This window comes from Stenella coeruleoalba, assembly GCF_951394435.1.
Source record: "Stenella coeruleoalba genome assembly, chromosome: 3".
NCBI classification, from domain to species: domain Eukaryota; kingdom Metazoa; phylum Chordata; class Mammalia; order Artiodactyla; family Delphinidae; genus Stenella; species Stenella coeruleoalba.
This window is the reverse complement of record NC_137148.1, coordinates 51,864,715-51,892,066: the sequence shown is the minus strand read 5'-3', so window position 1 is coordinate 51,892,066 and position 27,352 is coordinate 51,864,715. Positions and strand designations below refer to the sequence as shown.

The following is a 27,352-nucleotide window of genomic DNA, read 5'->3' as shown; positions in this document are numbered from 1 at the left end:
CTGTTTAGCTACATTAGAAAAACGATGTGAAAATAGTAAATGAATCAGTATATAAAACCAAGGACTCAGGTGTTCATTTATTCTGATTTTTATATTTGAAGAATACTTCCTAATGATTAAGGAATAAAAACACTTTTGACCAAAGGCACTTCCTATTTATTTATTGAAGTTTTACTTACCACTACTTACTACTTAACAGTGATCAAAGGACAAAACTATTTGGCATGTAACACAAACCTCTTGTAAAAGGAAATGGTATATCACTGTCACATCCTGACCCTTTCTTATTGGATGGATCTAAAGAGACATTTGAGGGCAGACTATCTGGCATATTTTTAAAAAACTAAGGAACAAATGCATACCATTCTCATTGTTTAATATGGTTTTAAGTCTCATGAGAAATTATGTATAAGGAGTGCTATTTGCCTGAATTTTGGTCCATTTCAGTTTATCACCTCAGGATGAGAAATACTGCAAGAAAACTCAAAGGCAGAGTTTTTAAAAAATGGCCTTTAATGAAAAATATAAAAATAAATCTTAAGAGCTTCCTTATGTAAAATAATCCTGTGTTTAATATGTGTATTTTTATTTACAAAGACAATGAGACAAATCTTATTTTACTTGACAGTAATATTTATGATGCTGACATCCTCATAGGGCTTATCTGTTTTGGGATTGACTTTGACGTTGGAGATCCTCTGTACAACTTCCATTCCTTTAGTCACTCGTCCAAACACTGTGTGCTTATTATCAAGCCAAGGCTATGTTGGAGGACAAATAGAAAATCTTGGTGAACTCCAAATTCTTAAATCACACCCTCTGGGTGAGCAAATTAAAGAGAATTTAAACTTCAGCTTCATTTAAAAATATAATTAAAAAATACTTTCACTTAGCAGCTTTTAAGAGTAATTTCCATGTTATATTAAAAAATATAAAAGCATAATCTAATGTTTAATTAAATATCTGCATCTTTCAGACCAAACAGCACTTGAAGATGTTTGCTGAAGCTAAGTTCTTTGCATGGCTTAAAGAATTATGGCTAAGGCTTTAAAAGTTTTCTGCACGAATCTTACCCTGCACAAGAGGCAGTTTGGAATAGTTTAGGCAGCATGTGCTTTGGCATCAGAGAGACAGGAGCTCAAACTCTGGCTCTGCTACTTACTTGACGTTTGTCAAGTTAATCAGGTCTCACTGTTTCCTCATCCGTTTTTTAAAACTGGGTATAGTGATAGTAGAAGTCTTGTGAATATTACATGAGATCATGTGCCTGGCAGACAATAGTTATAAGTATTTTTCCTTTACTGCTCAGTGCCTACGTCTAAAAAATAAAATGTGTAATTTTTATAATTTTGTGGAACTGCATAGCAATAGAGCTAGATAGTCTTACACTGTATTTCATTAAATCTACAATGTCATTGATTAAGGGCTGCATTCCAATTTCAGAGACATAAAAATGTGGAAAAAAATATCTTAAAATTGGGAATTCTTACACTCTAATCCTCTCATTCTAAAGATGAGGAAACAAGTCCAGAGGTAAAATAATTTGTTTTGGATTGTCCAATTAATAGTGGCAGAGTTGACTTAAACTGCAGTGTCCTGAATTACAAAAGTACTGTTTTACAAAGTAAAATCTGATTTGTTAGGTAATTTTACATTTTCTTCTCTAAATTGTTTTCATTTTTATATCCTGGCATATATAAATAATGTAGAGAATAATAAAGCTCTCTTTTCTACTAAATTCACTCTCTTAGATCAAAACCTATGAATCTTTGGCTTATAGACAATGCTGTTCTACTTACCGTTGGTACTACTGTTATGAAAAACTGGGATCCATTAGTATTCGAGCCAGCGTTGGCCATGCTGAGTGTATATGGTCTGTCATGTCGTAATGTTGAATGAAATTCATCTTCAAATTCTCCTCCCCATATGCTTTCTCCTCCCATACCAGTACCTGTTGGATCTCCTGTCTGAATCATGAAGCCCTTAACAGAAAGGAGATAAAATCACATTACACGTGTTACATATATGTACGCTTTGGAGTCATGTTTGTCAAGAGTGCTTTGTAGTCAATAAAATCTTAACTTTATTAACATTCTATAAAGTAATTTTATTAAACTCTTAGTTATACTTTAATTTGGATGATATATTTCCATTGCTTAACTGCTACCTTATTTCAGTGATGGAAACAAAAATGTAAAGGTCTTTCCATTTATAGATAGGTACTATCTTGCTCAGTAATCTAAAGCCAATTAATAATTTAGATAAGTTTTAGGATCTTACATAGTGTGTTAGGTCTTAACATAATTGCCCCGTTCTTCTCTCTTCCCTTTCCCTAAACACTGGATTTTCTGGTGAGTCACTTCACTAATTCCTTCAGAACCCTGAAATCTGATTTTTCCTTCTGGCGTTTCTCCTGCCATTTCTTTCTTTTTAAATTTTTTCTTTAAATTTATTTATTTTTATTTTTGGCTGCCTTGGGTCTTTTTTGCTGCACCTGGGCTTTTTCTCTAGTTGCGGCGAGCGGGGGCTACTCTTCGTTGCGGTTTGCGGGCTTCTCACTGGGTGGCTTCTCTTGTTGGGGAGCACAGGCTCTAGGCACACGGGCTTCAGTAGTTGTGGCACTTGGGCTCAGTAACTGTGGCTCGTGGGCTCTAGAGTGCAGGCTCAGTAGTTGTGGTGCACAGGCTTAGTTGCTCTGCAGCATGTGAGATCTTCCCAGAGCAGGGCTTGAACCCGTGTGCCCTGCATTGGCAGGCAGATTCTTAACCACTGCGCCACCAGGGAAGACCTCTCCTGACATTTCTGACCTGCCAGTAATCAAGAACTACATCACTGCTCCATCCATTTTATGGAATGCTGCTCAACAAAATCCTGGGCTGAGTTCATTCTGCTCGTCAGGTATTAATGGTAGTTTTCACAGATAAAGTGGCAACATGGCTCTTCTATTATTTAATCTTATCTTCTAAATCCAGACCTTATCTAGCCACTAGGAACTGGTTACCTTGGCTGTTGGTCTTATCTCAGCAACATCCTTTATTCATTATCTGACCCTTTGCTTTAACTGCTTCAATTGCTGCAGTGTTTCTAAAAAGGTAACCATGCTATTATTCTTATCCTTGATTCTAGGTCTGATTCATGACCATCCATTCTTCTTTTGACTTCCATAGTCCATTTTTCCTATTCCTAATAAACTGCTAAGTGTGAGAGAACAAGGTTCCTTAGGTTTTAAACCTCTTGTTAGGCAATAACATACTATTCCTTAAATCACATAAAATTTGCATAACTGACCTTAATTATGCGATGAAATGTATGTCCATTATAATAACCATTTCTGCTGTGAACACAGAAGTTTTCCACTGTCTTAGGGCACCTAGTAAGACATATATTAAAAACATGAAAATTAATTGGAGCACCTTATGACAGTTGTCTTTGTAGTTCAGCTTCCTAATGGTGTTTTCAGAATCTTCTGTTTCAGAAGGACAGTCTTTTTTTCATAATTTCTTCTGATCTCAGGACAAGCAAGAGTTGACAGGGCATATAAGCAGTAGCCTATTCTTACAGTTTAATATACTATCTTTAGATCATGACTGCTTATTATATTTGAGTTTGACAGTATTTAGATTCCAAAGTCATTGAGGAGTTTTAAAAAAAACAACCATAACACCTTACCCCACTGCACATAGTGGGTTAAGTTCCTGGAAAAGGTAATTTTCTTATTAAAAAAATGATATAGGGCTTCCCTGGTGGTGCAGTGGTTGAGAGTCTGCCTGCCGATGCAGGGGACACGGGTTCGTGCCCCAGTCTGGGAGGATCCCACATGCCGCGGAACGGCTGGGCCCGTGAGCCATAGCTGCTGAGCCTGCGTGTCTGGAGCCTGTGCTCCGCAACGGGAGAGGCCACAGCAGTGAGAGGCCCGCGTACCGCAAAAAAAAAAAAAAAAAAATGATATAGTATGGATATTTCCTGACCAATGACTAATTCACTGATATGACAGCTACTAAATTTAATAAACTTTAAATGACAATCACACATTCAGATACACTTCCTAAATAATATTCACTAATCTCATGAGATGATTTAATACAGTACTTTATCATGTAATAGCTCCTAAAGCTGGGAATGGCAGAGGGAGTCAGGAGAATCTGTACCAAGCACATCAGGGAATAGGCTTAATGGATGCATGGGTTCTGAATGCTTAAAATGAGATGGTCCAGGAGTCTAGAACTGCCTAGTTTTTTGTTCAATGCCATGATATGGTAAAACACTGGACATAAAACATTCATATCCAAAATAACTAAGTACTTTTAAGTCAAGGAATTGTAAAAGATGTCATCTTTTGGATCAAGAATAGCCAGCCATACTGTATCGTATTTAGTATTGTATGTTAATTCTGCAAACTTTTCAAACATCAGGAAGGAAAAATAATTATCCTCCCCTTAAAGATGTGCTTTGAGAGGAAAGCCAGTTATAACAAGTGACCCACAAAACCTATAGTTGGAATGTGTAGTTGATGGTGGTAATATATATTTACCACTTTACAGTTACATTCAGCACTGTCATAGCTACGATATTTTGTCCTTATAATAATAAACCCGTGAAGTATGTATATTGAAGTATGTGTATGTATTTATAAAATTTTCCCATTTCCTAGCTTAATAGTTATCAGAAAGCTCAGGAAAGATGCTCTAACATTTCAATTCTTCTAAATTCCTTAAGTCAAAATAGCAAGAATTTTAAGTTGCATAGTTTCTTCAAATATACACATTTACACTGGTGTTTATTTACGACAACAAAAACAGTACATACTCAACAGGAAAAAGTTTGATGTGAATGTCTCCCATGCTCGTGTGGATAATGGCACTATCTGACACTCGTTTAGGTCCCTCAGCTTGAGTAGCCGCCATGACTTCTTCTTTAGAAGGTTTCTCATTAAAAACATCTCGGTCAGAATCTGCACTTTTTGTATCTTCTGGTTCTCGTTTAGTAAACTCAAGGAGGAAAATAAAAAGTGAGTAAATGAATTAAATTTTTCATCTGGTTAAAATTTACGAACAAGAAAATTTCATTTCTAATGAAGTATTTGAGGAAACTAAGAATTCACATCAGAATAAATGCTTATTTCAGGAATCACTTCCTATCATAGGATGTGTAAGGCAGCTAAATTATTTCTACACTTGTCTAATATGAAAATTAATATGACAAAGATGTATGATTTCAAATGGAATTTAATTTTTTTGGTGGAAACTTTTATGGGTACCCATTTAACAAGATGCAGTTTTATTTGAGGTAGCTCTCTGCTTCTGCCTTCTAGTATGTCCTACCTAACCTGCAATTTATTGCTTACTTTTCTCTATTTAGATTGCCTGAGTTTGAATTCCAGCTCTGCCACTTAACTAGTTATGTGACTTTGGGGAAGTAAATTGATTACTTTCATTTCCTCATTCATAAATGGGGATAACAATAAAAACTACCTCAAAATGGCACCTGATATGAAGATTAAATGAAGGGATGTAAGGTGCTTAGAAAACAGTGCCTAACATATAGAAGGCACTATATACATATTAATAATTGTTATTTCTATGAGTAGGACCTTGTGCTGGTAGGATGAGGATTCAAAGATGAATCAGTAATGGATCGTGATCTTTTTTTTTTTTTGGTCAGAGCCCATCTGATCTATCTAAACTCTGAAGCTTGGAAGAAAGGATTACATTTTGAGTGAAGTTGTTAGAAATCTCAGGATCCTCGGGGTCTATGGAGAATTGAGAAAAATCTTTCAGTTGTTGAAATTCTGGACTTCTCAAGGCCTGTTTCTTTTATTTGACTCTCAATAAGCAGAAATCTTTTCCCCCAAGAAAGTTCTACTGGATGTCAACTAAGTTCCAGGAAGGTAAAGCTAGTGCCCAGGCCCTGTCTTGCCTAATGTCATGCCTTGATCTACTTGGATCAATTCCAAATAAAGGAACAACTAAGCTAGGATGTTACTGCCTTAACATATTATTCTCCAGTTATCAAAGGAATGGCATGTCTGTTGTACTATTTAATTATGTGAATTTAAAAAGTTATCTTGATTTAGTTAACATGTGGAACTATTAAAGTTCAAATTCTGTAAAATTTTACTTTTATTTCATGATAGTGGATTTGAAAAAAGGGATACGAAATTTGTGTATATGTTTACCATTTTAGGTTTGCTTAAGAATATGTACATCTAATAAAAAAATTCATGAAAATGTTAGCAGTATAAATACACAGTGAGTGACTTAACATTTTGTTTTTCTATTTCTTCAAAGTTTCCAAGGAACATGTATGGTTTAATCAACATAAGCATGAACTCTGAGGAAAGATTAAGAAAGAAAATTTGTTAAAGTTTTTAAATAAAGTGGATGGAAAATTAGTATATGTGTTTTTAGTGTATATCAAGAATTACCTTTTATGATTTATTTTTACTTTCAAAACAGTTAAATTACAGGTAAAAGCAAGAAAAATTATTTTCCTTTAACATATATTAAGAAATCTTTAACAATGACTTTGAAAGTTATAAGCAAAATTCTCATCTTAAAAGAATATACCCATTTTAGGCTAAAAGCTTGGTTGGAGGAGATAAACTGCTATTCCTACATTTACCAAATGCTGGTATCCTTCATAGCATCACAGCTGCTTCTAATGTGTCAGATGAACGAATGAGTATACTATAATGGGCCAGATACTTTACCAAACTCTGTGGAGTTTGATATGTGAAGAAAACATAGTGCCCTGTAATTATGGATTTTATATTATCTTGAGGAAGAGAGGATAGTGTCAGAGACACCCCCCCCACCAAAAATCAGCAAATTATTCCAAAAAGTGTGACACATTACACAAGCAGGCACACCTAATCCAGACTTAATGTCAAGAGAAGGCTTCCAAGCTGAGACCAGAAGTATGAGTAGGAACTGGGGAGAGGTGTGTGGCTGGTAGAAGGAATAACCTGTGCAAACACCTACCAGTAAAAAGAACACTCAAATCTTGTAAATGGGATCAAGTTCAGTATGGTCAGTATAGCAAATGAACTAAAAATGAAGAAAGATAAACTAGGAGGGCAGCTGATATAGATAGCTGGGGAGTTATTAAAGGATTTCAGGCAGAGAAATAATCACATTTGGGTCTTAGAAAGTCTCTGACTGATTGTGAAGGATAAAATGCAAGCACAGAAGTGTCTACACTTCAGATTTTTCTGTTTGAACAATCAGAACGGTGCTACTCCTAGATAGCTTAGTAGTTTGATTTTGAGTCCAATCTTAGTTAACACTGCAAAGTACTTTTAGTTCTCCAGAAAAAAAAAAATCCCTCAGGAATGTACAGTTCCAAGGTAGCATCATTACAATGGAATCAAAAGGTAAAAATATGTATGTAGAGAAGGAGGTGTGCAAGTTATGTTCAAGAGTAAAAGGTGAAAAATACTAAAACAAGAATTTTAAAAACTCCACAGCAAAAACTATCATAGCCACTTACTATCATCTTAGCACAAATCGTTGTAGAAGCCAGGTTGAAAAATGTTCAAAACAGGATGTAAAACAGTACAGAAACACTTAAAATCAAACCCTAGTTAAAAATTCTACAATATTAATGTTATAAGATGGTATTCTGGTTGTTTAGAAAGTCTGCTATTATTGCCAACATTTTCTTCAGTTGAAAGCACAAGCTAAAAAAATAAAACTCCAACTAAACTGGAAGAAACATTAAAGTCTATCTCCTAGTACTTCCACATACCATATAAAATCTATTCTTTTTGAAAGATGTACAGACTATTGTTGGGTCAGCTTGAATATTCTGAAGAACAGGGTTTTCAGAAGCTTTCATTTCTATAGTAGTTGCAGCACGATGTTTTTTGGCTATTCCCTGGAACAACGCCAATTGCATCACTCTAATATTTTCTTGCTTGCCTAAGATCCGCACACACCTGGAAAATACAACAATATTTATTCAACAAAATTATCAGGATTAACTCCAGTTATAACAACTTTACAGATAAAAGCTAGGAATCAACTATATTCTTTATCTTTGTACAAAATAACTAGTGAAAGGTTTTTAAAGTGTTTTTCTACCTCTCCTTCTCCCCCCAAAAAGTTATTTTAAATTGGTAGCTATCTATAATTTTCAGATTAAAACAATAACAATCATTCAGTCATACAGTTTTAACCTATCCCTATCATTTTAATCTTTCTGCAAGTCTTCAAAGATTTTGTATTGCCAAGAACTACAATATAAATTTGTTTATATGTGAGAATGTATAGCACAAGATTTTTTTCCTTTAAATATACTTTAAGTTCTTTTCATTTACATTCTGTGATAGTATCTGATTATAGCAATTTTGTTCTAAGACCAAATGGGCTGTTTGCACAAAAGGCTTTTTGTGGTTTCATACATTTTAACTTCTGATTTTATGTCTAGCAGGATGTAATGCTGAATTCTGTGGTTAAAATATTTGGCAACATTTAACATGAACCAGGCTAATTTAAATCAATAAGCAAAAGACAGACTGAAACTTGTTAAAAAAAAAAATTGAAACTATGCATATCTTCCTTCCATTTCTTTTACAAACATGAGTGGAAACTTTTTACATAAGATTATAAACAACCAAAAGACCACAGAAAAATCCAGTCAAAACATTTGGTTAAGCTTAGACATTTGGGACCATTCCACTTGTCTTAGAACAAACAAAACTCCCATTGTTTCCCAAAAGGAGGAAATGGTCCCTTGAAAGTACATTTTTAAAAAGCATAAATTATATTAAAGCTTACCGGTTTGTTTCTACATTTATAACTTTAATGCCCAGCATTGTTCCATAGAGTACAAAGTGTCCAGTTTCATCAAAAACTATATTAATTAATCTTACTGCATCCACCTTCTCCAATTCACGTTCTACAGCCATGCGTCGGCCAAATTCCATGTCTGGTAGCTGTTGCCTCATCTGCTGCAGTTCAGTAAACATCTAGGAAACAAACCATTTATTAACAAAAAATGTTATATGATAAAGGGAAAGAGAATTTAAATAAAAGCAGAGTATACATTAAGAGCCACTAACAGTTTATGTACTTACATATCTTCTTAAGGAGTATTCTAAACACTTGAAGCAGGAAATCAAAAGATGTTAGTAAGTTCAATCATAAAAAATAGTATTTATACTAACTGGTTCTTCTAATGAAAAAAATAAAAGAGTAAACATAACTACTGCTTTCTCTGCAGAAACAATGTATCTGCTGCATTTTATAAGCCACAGACTAACACTTTCCAATAGAAATATAATGCAAACCACATATATAATTTAAAACTTTTTAGTAGCTACATTAAACAAAGTAAAAATAAACAGATAAAATTAATTTTAATGTTTTATTCAACCCAATATATCTAAAATATTATCAGACGATTTAAATTTAAGTAACAAAAAATATAAAAAAGCAAAATAAAGATATTAAGCAGTATTTAAAAATTGAGATATATTCTTTTTTTCTTATATTGTCTTTGAAGTCCAGTGTGTATTTTATACTCAGTCCAGCTCAATTTGGACCAGTCACATACCAAGTGTTCAACAGCCATATGTGGTTAGTGGCTATTAAACTGGACAGTGCAGCTATGGACTGTGAGGTCCTTGTACAAGGATCATGGGCCTGCCATATAACAAGCACTCCATTTTTGTTGAATGAATGAACTCTTTTATGATTTCACTAATTTATAACAATTTCATAGTTCAGAAAATGTTTCAAGTTATTTTGGAGCACCATTACAGTTAATTATCATTAGGAATATGTGGTTTAGGATAGACGAATATTTTTATGAGTGCGCTTTATTTTGGACATTTGGTTTACTTTTCTTTAGATATTTAATACACAGCTTTCAAGATGGAGGTCACATCTTAATTACTATGTACTATCACACTACCAGCCTCCCCAAAGATGTGATCTTTACAGTTTTCTAGATATTTAGGGCATCAAACTGCAGAAATCAAAAGTAGCTCTCTATTGCAGATGAAAAGAAGTCAGGCTTATGTCCCATCTACTTCTTTTTTTCATTCTTGCATTAACGAAATATCCAGTTTTTCTAGATATGGAAAGAACAACATACATAACTCCAAAAATGTAAAGGAGGTATGTGTTAGGGAACAAGATGAGGCCAAGTTCTTAAAGAATAGCTAAAAAGCTTGGTCATTAGGGTTTCTTGTCTCCAGTCTCTGAAACTGATATATTGCTTTACTCATTTGCCAGAAATAGCCTAGATGCCAGACTACATTTTTGTAGTGTGGGACCCTTGATTATTTTTGCTAGAGAGAAGATTCATTTTCAAGACTTAAAGTCTGTACATGGCCATCTGCCCATATATATGTATTTAATAAATTTAATCCAACCTTTTAAGCACATCCGTATCTTTTTTTTAATAGTATTCTAGCTTTAATAATTGGACCTCTGTAATACTCAACTGCATGGCCATATGCAGTGCTCCTGATTAATAAAATACCAGAAGATACAACTTCATACCATCTAATTAAATTTGTCTATTAAACCAGGGCTCTAACTAGTTAGAAGCTCCCTCCCTTAACATGGGACTATGAGATTCTAGTCATTAACCAGTCATTAGCATTGTACATAATTTAATTGGCATTTGCCTTTTTTTTTTCCAAACTCTCTCATTCTGAATTTCAACTTCTATCATACACTTTGCTACTGACCTTCTCGTATTACCTCAGTCCTATAATTTCAACAAATGTTAAAGACAACAGTGAAGAAATAGTGGATTGAACATCTCAGAGTATATGTGTTAAGAGATTTATATCCAGAGAATAGATTTTAAGTATTTCTTTTCTTAAGGAATCTGGGAAGAGCCGTAAGTTGTAAAGAGTTTTAAAATTATATTTAAGTTGAAACCAATATGTAGTCACCAGCCACCATCAAAGAAGAAAATATCACAAGGAAAGGTTTCTCCTTCTCCTAAAAGCATAATGGAAAGCTATATTCTTCCAATAAGAAAATGAGTTATGAGGATGATTTGATTAGCAAACAAATCTTCCCTTTTGTCTGGATTCATATTCCTTCAGGCAGATGATCAACCCAACTTATTACTACTTGCCACCAAACAAGAGTTATCACTAATAAGGGTCATAACATTTTTGAAGCACTTAATTCAGGGAATCTAATGTAAACTGGTGACTACCAAGATTGTAGAATTGACACTGTCATACAGTAAACATTATCACTACAAAGGTTCAACCCACAGCCTTTCAAGAGGATTCAACATACCATTAGCAGTTAGAGAACCACATGATGGAAACACGTGATGAGACTCAAATATCCACAAAAAGCAATTACCTTAGCATGGATAAAAACTCTTATTCTACAACTACATGCTCTAATAAATTCTTTTTTTTTTTTCTGTTTTATTGGCCACACTGCGCAGCATGCAGGATCTTAGTTCCCCAACCAGGGATCGAACCCACGCCGCCTGCAGTGGAACTGCGGTGTCTTAACCACTGGACCGCCAGGGAAGTCCCAATAAATTCTTGTTAGCAGTAATTATGTGTCAAGTATTGTTCTTAATGCTGGAAATACAATCATAAGCAAAACAGATACAGGACCATAAATCACACACAGTTTAGTTTACTGGGGGCTGATACAAATTAATCATATGATAAGACCAAATATTCTAAAAGAAAATAAACAGTGATACAAGAACCACATAAAAAAAAAAGTTGTCTGAGATTCTAAGCACAGTGGAAGATTACCAGGGAAAATGACTCTTCAAGATTTGAAGGATGAGTTCAATAGGTAATAGGAGGAATGGGGAGAGGGGTCACTCCATACATGAGGGACAGCATATGCAAAGGCCCTGTGGTGGAAGACATAGTCAAGAACTGAAAGAAGGCCTGACTGGCTAGAGTAAGAGGTAGTAGAGGTAGGTTGAAGGCACAATATGGCAGGCCTCGATTTGGTCTTGATCCTAAGAACAACAGGTAGTCACTAAGAGATTCAAAGTATGACAAGATCAGATATGTGCTTTGAAAACATCCCTTTGGGTGTAGCATGGATAACAGATTAGGAGGAAGCCAGAATAGATGCAGGGAGTAGGCCAGGCAATAGGCCAGGCAAAAGATCATGAGCTAGGGTAGTGACAGCTGTGCTAAAAGAAGTGTATGTAAAGTATATGCAGAAAGTAAAATTAACAGGACTCATGATGAATTAAATAGAGCGGTAAGGAAAAACAGGTAAAGATGACTCAGATTCTGGCTTGTGCAAGCAGATGGATATTTGTGCCATTCATGAAGACAGAAAAAATAAATAAATGAAATAAAAGGATAGGACCAGGTCTGTTTATAATAGAAAGCTGGAAAAATAAATTTGGAAGTAGTCATACAGACAGACAGGAGTGTAGAGTGAGAAGAGAAGGGGGCCTAGCATGGGTTTTGAGGATCTCAAAAGAAGGAACTTGCAAACAAAACAAAACTGAAAAAAAAGACACATAAGTATAAGAAAAACTGGCTCAGAATTTATCAAATCATAAACCTAGGGAAGGCAGTTTTGAAGAGCAACAATACAAGACAGCAGACAGTTGAATAATATCTTTAATGTGCTAAGAGAAAATGATCATCCATCTAAATGTCCATATCCAGAAAAAAATATCTTTTAAGAAATAGCACAAAATAAAGACATTTTCACAAAAGTAAAATCTGATTAAATTTATATGGCACTTACACTTAGTGATTCATCGAAGACTCTCATGAGTTTTCCAGTTAAAAATCTGAAAATTCTAACCTTTCTATCAGAACCAATAGTAGCTATTTTCTTCCCATCAGGTGAAAAACATATGCTGGTTGGATAAGCCTTGCACTTGGCAAATTCATATAAATCTGTGTCAGTTTTATATTCCCAGTTCACATTTTTGGGGAATTTATATTCATGAAGAGGACCGGTCCAGTATTCAATCATTCCAGATTTGTCAGAAGACACTATTGCTTTGTAAACTGGGTTTAGCCGTATCTGAGTAAGAGGTGATGTATGGAGTTTGTCAAAAATATGTAGTGGCTGGTTATCTCCTCGACCGTCATAAATGAAAATTTTTCCTGTACTCTTCTCAGAAGCAGCAACTGAAGATATGGCATCCCCTGGGCAATAGATCCACTCACACTGTCCAGGAAAATAGCTAAAATAGTAAAGAATTGAGGGGGAAGAAAAGAGGTCAATACAGGAAGTAAGCATCCTTCCTCATTCTCATCACCAAAAAATGTCCTGGCCAGTGATTTACTTGTTTTGGATTCTTTGCTCAGAAGTAGCAGACAGAGACACAGAATGGGGAAGAATAAGAATAGCTACTGATTTTTCTCTTTCTGACTTCATCAATGCAATGATAATAACTTCTGAGGATTTATCAAACCACAAGAAGAGAACTGCATACAGCAGATTATTTACAAGGAAACCTGAACAGACGTGGGCCTTAAAATACTCCAGGGCGTTGTTTTTTGGATCTTTGTCTATGTCTCCTCTCCATCTATGTATAACTTACTTTTAAAGGTTAGCATGTAACAGTATACTTCATAAATCCATTCTTCAAATATTTAAGATAAAAAAATTTTAGTTATGACTATGCTCAACAGAAAAACATTCTGATATCACACTCTCGTGATCAGTAGCTTGATCTTACAACTATGAGCTTTGAACATGCTACCTGATAAAGTGTAAAACAACTGGACATATTTCATCAACATACAAAACTTATATATTCAATTGTGTGTTGTCTCCTTCAAAATAGTCAGTCTGAGAAGTTACACAGTTATTCCAATGATTGAGATAGTGCTCAAAACCTTTTAAGGACTCTTAGAATTTCTATCAAAGCTTAAAAAATATAGGCATACCTTGGAGATATTGCAGGTTTGGTTCTAGACCACTGCAATAAAGTGAAAACTGCAATAAAGCAATTCACATGGATATTTTGGTTTCCCGGGGCATATAAAAGTTTATGTTTACACTACCTGTAGTCTATTAAGTGTGCAATCGCACTAGGTCTAAAAATATAAATATATATATATATATATGGATATATGTACCTTAATTAAAAAATATTTTATTGACTCCCTCTTGCGAGAGCACCAGAATCACAACTACCTGCTGAAAAATCAACGACAGGAAGACACTGGAACTCACCAAAAAAGATACCCCACATCCAAAGACAAAGGAGAAGCCACAATGAGATGGTAGGAGGGGGCGCAATCACAATAAAATCAAATCCCATAACTGCTGGATGGGTGACTCACAAACTGCAGTACACTTATACCACAGAAGTCCACCCAATGGAGTGAAGGTTCTGAGCCCCACGTCAGGCTTCCCAACCTGGGGATCCGGCAACAGGAGGAGGAATTCCTGGAGAATCAGACTTTGAAGGCTAGTGGGATTTGATTGCAGGACTTCGACAGGACTGGGGTAAACAGACTGCACTCTTGGAGGGCACACACAAAGTAGTGTGCGCATGTGGACCCAGGGGAAGGAGCAGTGACCCCATAGGAGACTGAACCAGACCTACCTACTAGTGTTGGAGGGTGTCCTGCAGAGGCGGGAGATGGCTGTGTCTCACCGTGAGGACAAGGACACAGGCCACAGAAGTTCTGGGAAGTACTCATTGGCACAAGCCCTCCCAGAGTCTGCCATTAGCCTCACCAAAGAGCCCCGGTAGGCTCCAGTGTTGGGTCTCCTCAGGCCAAACAACCAACAGGGAGGGAACCCAGCCCCACCCATCAGCAGAAAAAACAGATTAAAGTTTTGCTGAGCTCTGCCCACCACAGCAACAGCCAGCTCTACCCACCACCAGTCCCTCCCATCAGGAAACTTGTACAAGCCTCTTAGATAGCCTCATCCACCAGAGGACAGACAGCAGAAGCAAGAAGAACTACAACCCTGCAGCCTGTGTAACAAACACCACATTCACAGAAAGATAGACAAGATGAAAAGGCAGAGCGCTATGTACCAGATGAAGGAACAAGATAAAATCGCAGAAAAACAACTAAAGGAAGTGGAGATAGGCAACCTCCCAGAAGAATTCAGAATAATGATAGTGAAGATGATCCAGGACTTCGGAAAAAGAATGGAAGCAAAGATCGAGAAGGTGCAAGAAATGTTTAACAAAGACCTAGAAGAATTAAAGAATAAACACCTAGAAGAATTAAAGAACAAACAAACAGAGATGAACAATACAATAACTGAAATGAAAAATACACTAGAAGGAATCAATAGCAGAATAACTGAGGCAGAAGAACGGATAAGTGACCTGGAACAGAGTGGTGGAATTCACTGCTGCAACAGAATAAAGAAAAAAGAATGAAAAGAAATGAAGACAGCCTGAGAAACCTCTGGGACAACATTAAACGTAACATTTATATTATAGGGGTCCCAGAAGGAGAAGTGAGAGAGAAAGGACCTGAGAAAATATTTGAAGAGATTATAGTTGAAAACTTCCCTAACATGGGAAATGAAATAGCCACCTAAGTCCAGGAAGCACAGAGAGTGCCAGGCAGGATAAACCCAAGGAGAAACATGCTGAGACACACAGTAATCAAATTGGCAAAAATTAAAGACAAAGAAAAATTATTGAATACAACAAGGGAAAAATGACAAATAACATACAAGTGAGTTCCTATAACGTTAACAGCTGATTTCCCAGCAGAAACTCTACAAGCCAGAAGGGAGTGGCATGACATTTTAAAGTGATGAAAGGGAAGAACCTACAACCAAGATTACTTTACCCCGCAAGGATCTCATTCAGATTCAATGGAGAAATCAAAAGCTAAGAGAATTCAGCACCACCAAACCAGCTCTACAACAAATGCTCAAGGAACTTCTCTAAGTGGGAAACACAAGAAAAGAAAAGGACCTACAAAAACAAACCCATAACAATTAAGAAAACGGGAATAGGAACATACATATTGATAATTACCTTAAACATGAATGGATTAAATGCTCCAACCAAAAGACACAGGCTTGCTGAATGGATACAAAAACAAGACCCATATATATGCTGTCTAAAAGAGACCCACTTCAGACCTAGGGACACATACAGACTGAAAGTGAGGAGATGGAAAAAGATATTCCATGCAAATGTAAATCAAAAGAAAGCTGGAGTAGCAATACTCGTATCAGATAAAATAGAGTTTAAAAGTAATGAATGTTACAAGAGACAAGGAAGGACACTACATAATGATCAAGGGATCAATCCAAGAAGAAGATATCACAATTATAAATATATATGCACCCAACATAGGAGCACCTTAATACATAAGGCAAAACTGCTAACAGCTATAAAAGAGGAAATTGACAGTAACACAATAATAGTGGGGGACTTTAACACCTCATTTACACCAGTGGACAGATCATCCAAACAGAAAATTAATAAGGAGACACAAGCTTTAAATGACACAATAGAGCAGACAGATTTAATTTATAGGACATTCCATCCAAAAACAGCAGATTACACTTTCTTCTCAATTGCGCATGGAACATTCTCCAGGATAGATCATATCTTGGGTCACAAATCAAGCCTCAGTAAATTTAAGAAAACTGAAATCATATCAAGCATCTTTTCTGACCACAACACTATGAGATTAGAAATCAATTACAGGGAAAAAACATAAAAAAACACAAACATGTGGAGGGTAAACAATATGCTATGAAACATCCAGGAGATCACTGAAGAAATCAAAGAGGAAATCAAAAATACCTAGAGACAAATGACAACAAAAACATGACAATCCAAAACCTATGGGATGCAGCAAAAGCAGTTCTAAGAGGGAAGTTTATAGCAATACAAGCCTACCTCAAGGAACAAGAAAAATCTCAAATAAACAATCTAACCTTTCACCTAAAGGAACTATAGAAAGAAGAACAAACAAAATCCAAAGTTAGTAGAAGATCAGAGCAGAAATAAATGAAATAGAAACAAAACAATAGCAAAGATCAACAAAACTAAAATCTGGTTCTTTGAGAAGATAAACCAAATTGATAAACCATTAGCCAGACTCATCAAGAGCTTCCTCAAATCAATAAAATTAGAAAAGAAAAAGGAGAAGTTACAACAGACACCGCAGAAATACAAAGCATCATAAGAGACTACTACAAGCAACTCTATGCCAATAAAATGGACAACCTGGAAGGAATGGACAAATTCTTAGAAAGGTATTACCTTTCAAGACTGAAACAGGAAGAAATAGAAAATATCAACAGACCAATCACAATAATGAAATTGAAACTGTGATTAAAAATCTTCCAACAGGGCTTCCCTGGTGGCGCAGTGGTTGAGAGTCCGCCTGCCGATGCAGGGGACACGGGTTTGTGCCCTGGTCCAGGAAGATCCCACATGCCGCGGAGCGGCTGGGCCCGTGAGCCATGGCCGTTGAGCCTGCACGTCCGGAGCCTGTGCTCCGCAACGGGAGAGGCCACAACAGTGAGAGGCCCACATACCGCAAAAAAAAAAAAAAAAAATCTTCCAACAAATAAAAGTCCAGGACCAGATGGATTCACAGGTGAATTCTATCAAACATTGAGAGAAGAGCTAACACCCATCCTTCTCAAACTCTCCCAAAAAATTGCTGAGGAAGGAACGCTCCCAAACTCACTCTATGAGGCCACCATCACCCTAATACCAAAACCAAAGATACTACAAAAAAAGAAAATTACAGACCAATATCACTGATGAATACAGATGCAAAAATCCTCAACAAAATACTAGCAAACACAATCCAACAACACATTAAAAGGATGATACACCATGATCAAGTGGGATTTATCCCAGGGATGCAAGGATTCTTTAATATATGCAAATCAATCCATGTGATACACCATATTAACAAACTGAAGAATAAAAACCATATGATCATCTCAATAGATGCCGAAAAAGCTTTGGACAAAATTCAACACCCATTTATGATAAAAACTCTCCAGAAATTGGGCACAGAGGGAACCTACCTCAGCATAATAAAGCCCATATATGACAAACCTACAGCAAACATCATTGTCAATGGTGAAAAACTGAAAGCATTTCCTCTAAGATCAGGAACAAGACATGGATGTCCACTCTTGCCACTATTATTCAACAGAGTTTTGGAAGTCCTAGCCATGGCAATCAGAGAAGAAAAAGAAATAAAAGGAATAGAAATTGGAAAAAAGAAGTAAAACTGTCACTGTTTGCAGATGACATACTATACATAGAGAATCCTAAAGATGCCACCAGAAAACTACTAGACCTAATCAATGAATTTGGTAAAGTTGCAGGATACAAAATTAATGCACAGAAATCTCTTGCATTCCTATACACCAATGATGAAAAATCTGAAGGAGAAGTTAAGGAAACACTCCCATTTATCAGTACAAAAAACCCCAATAAATACCTAGGAATAAACCTAGCTAGGGAGACAAAAGACCTGTATGCAGAAAACTATAAGACACTGATGAAAGAAATTAAAGATGATACAAACAGATGCAGAGATATACCATGTCCTTGGATTGCAAGAATCAATATTGTGAAAATTACTATACTACCCAAAGCAATCTACAGATTCAATGCAATCCCTATCAAATTACCAATGGCATTTTTTACAGAGCTAGAACAAAAAAATCTTAAAATGTGTATGGAGACACAAAAGACCCCAAATAGCCAGAGCAGTCTTGAGGGAACAAAACGGAGCTGGAGGAATCAGACTCCCGGACGTCAGACTATACTACAAAGCTACAGTTATCAAGATAGTATCGTACTGGCACAAAAACAGAAATATAGATCAATGGAACAGGATAGAAAGCCGAGAGATAAACCCACACACCTATGGTCAACTAATCTACGACAAAGTAGGCAAGGATATACAATGGAGAAAAGACAGTGTCTTCAATAAGTGGTGCTGGGAAAACTGGACAGCTACATCTAAAGGAATGAAATTAGAACACTCCCTAGCACCATACACAAAAATAAACTCAAAATGGATTAGAGACCTAAATGTAAGACTGGACATTATAAAACTCTTAGAGGAAAACACAGGAAGAACACTCTTTGACATAAATCACAGCAAGACCTTTTTTGACCCACTCCTAGAGAAATGGAAATAAAAACAAAAATAAACAAATGAGACCTAATGAAATTTAAAAGCTTTTGCACAGCAAAGGAAACTACAAACAAGATGAAAAGGCAACCATAAGAATGGGATAAAATATTTGCAAATGAATCAACGGACAAAGGATTAATCCCCCAAATATATAAACAGCTCATGCAGCTCAATATTAAAAAAGCAAACAACCCAATCCAAAAATCCAAAGAAGACATACAGATGGCCAAGAAGCACATGAAAAGCTGCTCAACATCACTAATTATTAGAGAAATGCAAATCAAAACTACAATGAGGTATCACCTCACACCAGTTAGAATGGGCATCATCAGAAAATCTACAAACAACAAATGCTGCAGAGGGTGTGGAGAAAAGGGAACCCTCTTGCACTGTTGGTGGGAATGTAAATTGATACAGCCACTATGGAGAACAGTATGGAGGTTCCTTAAAAAAACTAAAAATAGAATTACCATATGACCCAGCAATCCCACTACTGGGCATATACCCTGAGAAAACCATAATTCAAAAAGACACATGCACCCCAATGTTCACTGCAGCGCTATTTACAATAGCTAGGTCATGGAAGCAACCTAAGTGTCCATCAACAGATGAATGGATAAAAAAGATGTCATATATATATATATACAATGGAATATTATTCAGCCATAAAAAGGAACGAAATTGGGTCATTTGCAGAGATGTGGATGGATCTAGAGACTGTCATACAGAGTGAAGTAAGGCAGAAAGAGAAAAACAAATATCGTATATTAACGCATATATGTGGAACCTAGAAAAATGGTACAGATGAACCAGTTTGCAGGGCAGAAATTGAGAGACAGATGTAGAGAACAAACGTATAGACACCAAGGGGGGAAAGTGGTGGGGGGGAGGGGAGAGGGTGGTGGTGTGATGAATTGGGAGATTGGGATTGACATATATACACTAATATGTATAAAATGGATAACTAATGAGAACCTGCTGTATAAAAAAATAAAAATTCAAAAAAAAATATTTTATTGCTAAAAATAATGCTAATTGTCATCTGAGCCTTCAGCAAGTCATAATCTTTTTGTAATAGTAACATCAGAGATCACTGACCACCGTAACAAATACAAAAATAATGAAAAAGTTGAAATATTATATGAGAATTTCCAAAATGTGAAATAATGACACAAACTGAGCAAATGCTTTTGGGAAAATGGTGAGTATAGACTTGTTCATGCAGGGTTGCCACAAACTTCTATTTGCCCAAAATCCCACAGTATCTGTGAAGCACAATAAAACAAGATATGCCTGGTTCTCTTTCAATATCCTCAAAGGGGGCAAATGTTCAACATTTATGAATAGATTTGATTTTTTTTTGTTTTTTTTTTGCGGTATGCGGGCCTCTCACTGCTGTGGCCTCTCCCGTTGCAGAGCACAGGCTCCAGACGCACAGGCCCAATGGCCATGGCTCACGGGCCCAGCCACTCTGTGGCATGTGGGATCTTCCCAGACCGGGGCACGAACCTGTGTCCCCTGCATCGGCAGGCGGACTCTCCACCACTGCGCCACCAGGGAAGCCCCAGATTTGATTTTTTAAAATAGCTAAAGTCTGAGGGAAAGAAAGCTGGGGAATAAGACACATGATCAATAGGTATTTCTATTTGTAGTCAAAAAATAAGTTCTGACCACAAATAATTAGACTTCCTGATTTCCTTCAGTGTCTCATAAACTGATTTTGAAGGAAATTCCAAAGAATTCCTGCTACATACTGAATTGTATAATTCCAATCCCCTACTCCTCCAATTCATATGGTGAAGCCCACATCTCCAAAGTGACTGTATCTGGAGAAAGGGTTTTAAAGACGTAATTAAGGTTAAATGAGGTCATAAAAGTGGGGCCCTAATCCCACAGGTCTGTGGCCTTCTAAGAAGTGGAAGAGTAAAATATTCCCCACTCTTTCCCCTGTCCCTAATGAGGACAAAGTGTGAAACCTGGAAGAGAGTCCTCATCAAAACCACATCCTGCTGGAACCTTGATTTTGGACTTTCCAGGCTCCGAAACTGTGAGAAAATAAATTTCTGTTGCTTAAGCTACCCAGGGTATGGTCTTTTGTTTAATCTCATTACTGTACAGTCTAAACACATAGTTTGGATGTCAATATACTTCAAAGTTAAAATAACCAACAACTCCAAAATTGTGCATAAGCCTTATAGAAACACAATGCCATATTAGTGAAATAAGCATAACAAGGAAGTTAATTCTACGTACCAGTAAATTAGACACGATGGATACTCATTAATTTATTAAGTAGTGTCAAATGGATATAATGAATCCTTGTTGTGGCGCTGTTGCGACATTTCTGCTGTAATTAATGACAAAAACCACAGCAGGAGCCCCCAAACAGCATCATAACAAGGATTCATAATATTTAATTTTCCCAAGTAAAATCAAAAGTCACATTTTTTAATGGAATGATAATATATTCTGTTTAGAAATACCTATGGAACAGGGAAGTTTAGTTCAAGAATTCTTCCACTAAGTTAAAAAATATATATACTTTAAAACAGACTCACCCAAGCTTCAGCATATTGATCATGTCAAAGTTCACTACATCAAACACCTTCATTGCTTTATCATCACCCACGGAACAGAACAATGCTCCCTCAGAGCTAATTGCAATACTCTCAATAACTCCTATTTAAATAAATCAAATTAAAACATTCTAGTAAACACCAATGAAATGGACATACTTGAAAGAAAAAAATATTTTAAAAGGAACTTTAATCAGTACAGTTTAAAAGAGAGCCAAAAAAAAAAAAAAAGTGAAATTCTTACCTAGGTGACTGCGAAAATGTTTAACAAATTCAATCCCCTCTTCTACTTTTTTCCAGAATTTAACATGTCCATCATGACTGGCAGTAATAATAAAGTCTGTCCTGCATATATAAAATTGTAGAAGTTAATTTCTAAAACAGATCTATGAATCACTTAGTACTCCCAAAGCAATCATTCACTGAGAATCTTGGACTCTTAAATAACAGGTTTAAAAAAAAAAAAACCTTCCTTTATGCAGACCACTATATCACTATACTAGGGTAGACAGAACATTGCAAAATTTGATGCTCTTTTTTGGATATCATAACAGCTTCTGCTGCACTAATTTTAAATCCAAGAACTAGGATCAGAATTGAGCTAGAACTTGACGTTAAAAAAAGAAAAAGAAAAAGAAAAATCTCACCAGGAATCACTAGATCTTAGGGTCCTTTAATGCTAAAATTACCCTATAGGCAGTCTTTTCACAGGGAAAATGTACTATCTTTCAGAAGTTGATAAATAATTAAATTCCAACATACTACTTACATATACAGCAAAATTCAATGTAAGTTTGTTTCAGATACTATCCAAGGTATTTTGGTTGTTTAAGTATCAAAATCTTGTACAGTATAGCCTCCTCTGTCAGGTATATAAAAATAGAAATCATTTGTTGAAACCTAGTGTATGTCAAGTACTCTACATACATTATCTTAGTTACAACTACCTTTACAGCAACTCTGTTAGGGTGAATATTTTTTACCACCTTTTTAAAAATTAGGAAATAGTTTTACAATGTTAAATGTATTTGTCACAGGTCCATAGCTGGAGAGCAGCATTCAATATTGGGTCTGCCTAACTTCAAAATCTAGGTTTCTATAAAATCTTCAAAAATCTTTCTATTACACCCTGCTACTTAGGTTAAACAAAGAAACTTGGAGTGATAGAATGCTAGTCCTATATGCAGCTTTATACACTGACAACTTTGGACTAGGAAAAAAGAGTTAATATTTGGTTAAAATTATCCCATAAATATAAAGATATTTAATTTAAATCTTTAACTGTCTCCAAGAGATCAAGAATAGACTGATCCAAAGAGCAACAACTCATCTTCTTCTTTCCATGCTCACTGCCAATATCATCCCAGCCACCATCATATCTCATCTAGGTTTCTGTATTGGCTTCCTAACTGCTTTCTCTGTATCCATTCTTGCTCTATTTGAATCCATTCATCTCACCACAGCCAGAGTAATCTTAAAATAAATAAATAAATAAAAATACACACACACACACACACACACACACACACACACATATGGTGTTACTCTCCCAATCAGGTTCAAATTCCATATAAGAAATAGAAAACCCTCTGGGGTTTAGTCCTTGCCTTTTTCCTCCAGCCTCATCTGCCATTTAACCCCTCTAAACCTGCTTCCTTTTCTGTAAAATGTAGATGATACTACCTTATAAGATTGTTAAGATAAATGAAACAATTTATGAAAAAGCCTTGGCACTGTACCTGGACATAATATGCACTCAACAAAGAGCAGAATATTACTATTATTATTATTATCCTTCTACAAATCCCTATTCAGCTATTTTGAAGGTCCTGTGACAGTTCCAGAATGTCTTAGATCTCATCATTTTCCCCATTAGTACTGAAGAGGCCAGCTACCAATTACTCCCATCTTAACTAATAGACTCTTCTTCATGGAAGCTCAGATACTACCTGGATCATCCCCTTTTGGCATTTATCTCCAAAAGACATGTACACAAACTAGGGAATTTTGTCTTAGAGAATGCATTCCTTGTATGATATAGGAAAGACCATGTAGGTCTTTATTTAACATAAACTATTACAAAAGCTATGGAATGAAATAGAAATCTTTAATATCCTAAAGCTACTTCTACAAATCCATCTCAAAACTGAAGCATTTTAAAAAAGGATAAACTTCTTAGAAAAAAATTAAGATGTGATAGACTTACTTGGTGCACACCACATGGGTGATAACATCTCTATGCATGTAACTGCGCTCATACATGGATGCACTGGGGAGATTATCAAGATAGACTCTTTCAAACTCTAGAACTAAGGAAAAAAAAGGAAAGAAAAATATTTTTTAACAACTGGAATGCTATTTTGTATTTTCTTCTAGATTTTAATTTCTCTCAATTCACGTATAATGAAAGAAAAATCCAGTGTCAGTTATGTCAGTTGTAACTTATTTCACAGTACTGAATAGCACCATTATTTAGTCAGTCATAACAGGTTTTCAAGTACTATATAGACGTTTAACTGTTCCCAGAACTTAAGAATTGAGTGGTTCTGGCTTAATATAAAGGTTCCATTAAAAACCAAAAATCTTAAAGTTTCATGAAAATATCACAACCATATTTCTAACCATGTAGATCCAATTATTAGTGCTCATTTAATAAGTAATAAGAGGCCAGTGACAATCTAGAATGTCTCAGTTTATCTTGAAGGCAATGATCCTCTTTGAAGTCACTGATACTAGGTTTGAAACAGGTAAACACAATAAATGCTTAGATTTTTGGAGCTGAGAAAATCCTAGAGAATATCCAGTTGAGTGCTTCTCAAACCTTTCCCAAGGGCGAAACATTTTTAAGAGTGGTAATCTGAGGAAATATTTCATTATAGGAGCTATGAAAAATTTTACTAGTAAAAAATGCCATTATACTTGTAACCAACAAAACAATCAATGATGGCCAAACATGCCTATAAAAAGTTCCTAAATTAAGCATGACTGTTCCTAAATTAAGCATGGTTTTTCGTAACTTCTATATAGCAGACTCAAAGTTGTGTCCAACAAATTACTTTTCCCTTCATTTTTAGTAACAGAACCCCTGTTTTTATATGGGAGTATTGACATCCAGCCACAAGATCTTTCTCACCATCTCTGCAATTAGGTGTGACCAAATGCCAATGAGATAAAAGTGAAAGTGTTGTGCAACAGTCAAGAAGTCTCCTTGAAGAGTTGTGCCCTTCTTCCCTTATTCAGTCCTACAGCTGGGAACTGGGAGATAAGCACTGTTAATTCTAACAAACACTAAGGACAAAGATGAGGTCCATACCCTAGTGATGTTTGGGCGTGAAGTTGGAAAGAACCTAGGTCCCCTTGGAGCCTCCACACCAATCCTAGATTGTCTACTTTAGGACTTTTATCTTTTTAACGTTACTGTCATATTGAAGTTTTCTGTAATATGCAGCTAAATTTAATCCCATCTGATGCATATTCATTTTGCTGTTTGTTAGTTCACTTGTTGAACAGATATTTATTGAAAACAAACTAGGTTCCAAGAGACATGGACATAAAGAAGAATTAACACATAGTTCCTGTCCTTGAGAAACCATCAGTTTAATTAAAGGTAATGCCATATCGTTTATAGTGTCTTTCTGAAAATGTGTACAAAAATCCCATGTCCAAAGAACATGTTAAAGGGGATGGTTCCATTTCTAGAAAGTTTTAAACCCCTGTCCTTTTAGATAAAATCTTCAATGATATTTTTCTAACATTTCATACATGTTTTTAAATTTCAACTTTTTCTTCAAACTGAACACACTACTGACTGGCTTAAATAGAATGAACATCTAATTGTCTCAATTGTATCGAGTTTATAAGCTTTTTGTCTCCTAATGCTAATATCAGCACTTTGATATTTTTGGATTTTTCCATTCCCTCCACTCATTTCCACAAAAAAAGGACATGAAATCTAGTGCAAGAAAATAATTACGAGCATAAACATTATAATATTCAATCATTCAATACTTATTGAGTATCTGCTATATGCAAAGCACTGTACCAAGCACTGGAGCAAAATAGGCATGTTCTTTGCTCTTATATGTTTACAGTCTTAACAGTGAAGAGAAACATTAATCAGACAATCACATGAATAAATATACAATTAAAAATGTAGCAAGTGTAATGAGGAAACAATTGCTATGGAAACATTTAACAGAAAGACTTAGTAGTAAAAAAAAAAAGGTAATGGACTTTAAGGGTGTTAATGTACAATGTTCAAAAAAATAGCTTCTTCAAAATTCGGATACATAAAATTTGAAGGCTACCTATAAATTCAGTGTGATAAACACACCTCAGATTTATGATCAATGTGCTTTAGAAACCTAGCCCAGACTGGAAGAAGTCACAGGTTTCCCAGGGGAGGTGACAGCTGAGCTGAGTGTTAAAGGTTGAACAATAGTAGGTTAAGTGAAATGGGTGAGCGAAATTATTCCAGGTAGAGACACCATGACAGCCACGCAGGCATTCACAGGAGAAAAAGGGCATGCCCAATTCTCAAGTGTTTTAGTATGGCTGGATCACAGAGTAAGAAGGAACTACAAGGGTTTGGTAGAGGGAAGTAATGGAAATGCGCTGAGGGAGGTAAGGAGAAATCATATCAAGAAGGACCTCGTATGCTATGTTAGGGAGTTTGGACTTTGTTTTGAAAATAATGAGAAATCACTTAAAATTTTTAAGTAGGGAGAGTAATAAAGATTTGAACTTTCAGAAAGATAACATTTTAATTGTCTTATACGTTTAAGGAAAAAATTTCAAAAACTTAAAAAATAAGTAAATTTAATCTGTCCCTTTCACCACTGCCCCCCCGCCCTTTTTTGGACCACCCTTTTTAGTTGATAAAATTTTGTCACTAATCCACGTTAGTGGAAAAATGCTTCAGGCCATGGTATCTCACGAGTATGGTTTGAAAACCACAGACCTTGGTTTTTAGATGAAAGATTTGTGATCCAGGAAATTTATGTAACTATATCAGAAAACTCATTAGTGGAAGAGTCAGGATTGAAATTATCTTTACCTATTCTTTACCACTCTAAATAGGCACCGCCTGCCCCGGCGGCCCAACACACTACACCACTCTTGAACTGAAAACCTTAAATAGAACCAGTATTCTTATCCACATCTGCTAAACGGGGTTAAAAATTCCAACCTCATACGGCTGCTGTACGGATTAAATGAGAGGCGCCAAACACGTAAGTACCGGCATAAATTAGCTTTAGCATCCATTGTAACAAATCAGAGATTAATTGTGTTAGATATTATCAAAAAGACGCTTTACTCAAACCAAGTAACTATTTCGGGAGTAAAGAACGGCCAGAAGTGAGAAGACGACCCTCTGTTCCGAGGGTACAAATCCTCCGTTTTGGGGTCTGGCTTGAACTCTCCTACTTGGGGGACACAGCATTCCAACCTGCCCTCTGTAGCTACCTTTCCTCTTCTTGACCAGCGCTGCCTCTACAGGTAAGGGCCCAACCCAGCGCTCTTCATTTTCTTCTTCGTTCTCTTGGGCCACAGCCACTACCAGCTCTCCCTCGTCGAGTTTCCTTTTTTCAGGTTCCTCCGTGTCCCGGCGCCTTCTCCTTCTCAACTGTGACTCGCTACCACCTTCGGCCGCCATGTTGCCCGAATCGTCAGAAAAGGC

The 27,352-nt window shown here is 36.0% G+C and overlaps 1 protein-coding gene across 2 annotated transcripts; it reads right to left on the bottom strand.

Annotated features, from left to right (window-relative positions):
• Positions 1–505: 505 nt before the first annotated feature.
• Positions 506–27,352, bottom strand: PPWD1 (peptidylprolyl isomerase domain and WD repeat containing 1). Of its 2 annotated transcripts, XM_079916159.1 has the most exons (11): positions 27,139–27,352; positions 23,879–23,981; positions 21,917–22,017; positions 21,655–21,775; positions 12,717–13,164; positions 8,778–8,968; positions 7,747–7,936; positions 4,807–4,988; positions 3,289–3,370; positions 1,800–1,982; positions 506–761 (listed from the first exon to the last, which is right to left on the bottom strand). In XM_079916159.1, exons 1-11 carry the CDS (start codon positions 27,326–27,328, stop codon positions 618–620), a joined length of 1,935 nt encoding a protein of 644 aa, XP_079772285.1. In that variant the 5' UTR covers positions 27,329–27,352; the 3' UTR covers positions 506–617. The 2 variants fall into 2 exon arrangements, with proteins under 2 accessions (XP_079772285.1, XP_079772284.1); XM_079916158.1 differs by lacking the exons at positions 23,879–23,981; positions 27,139–27,352 and adding an exon at positions 22,442–22,454.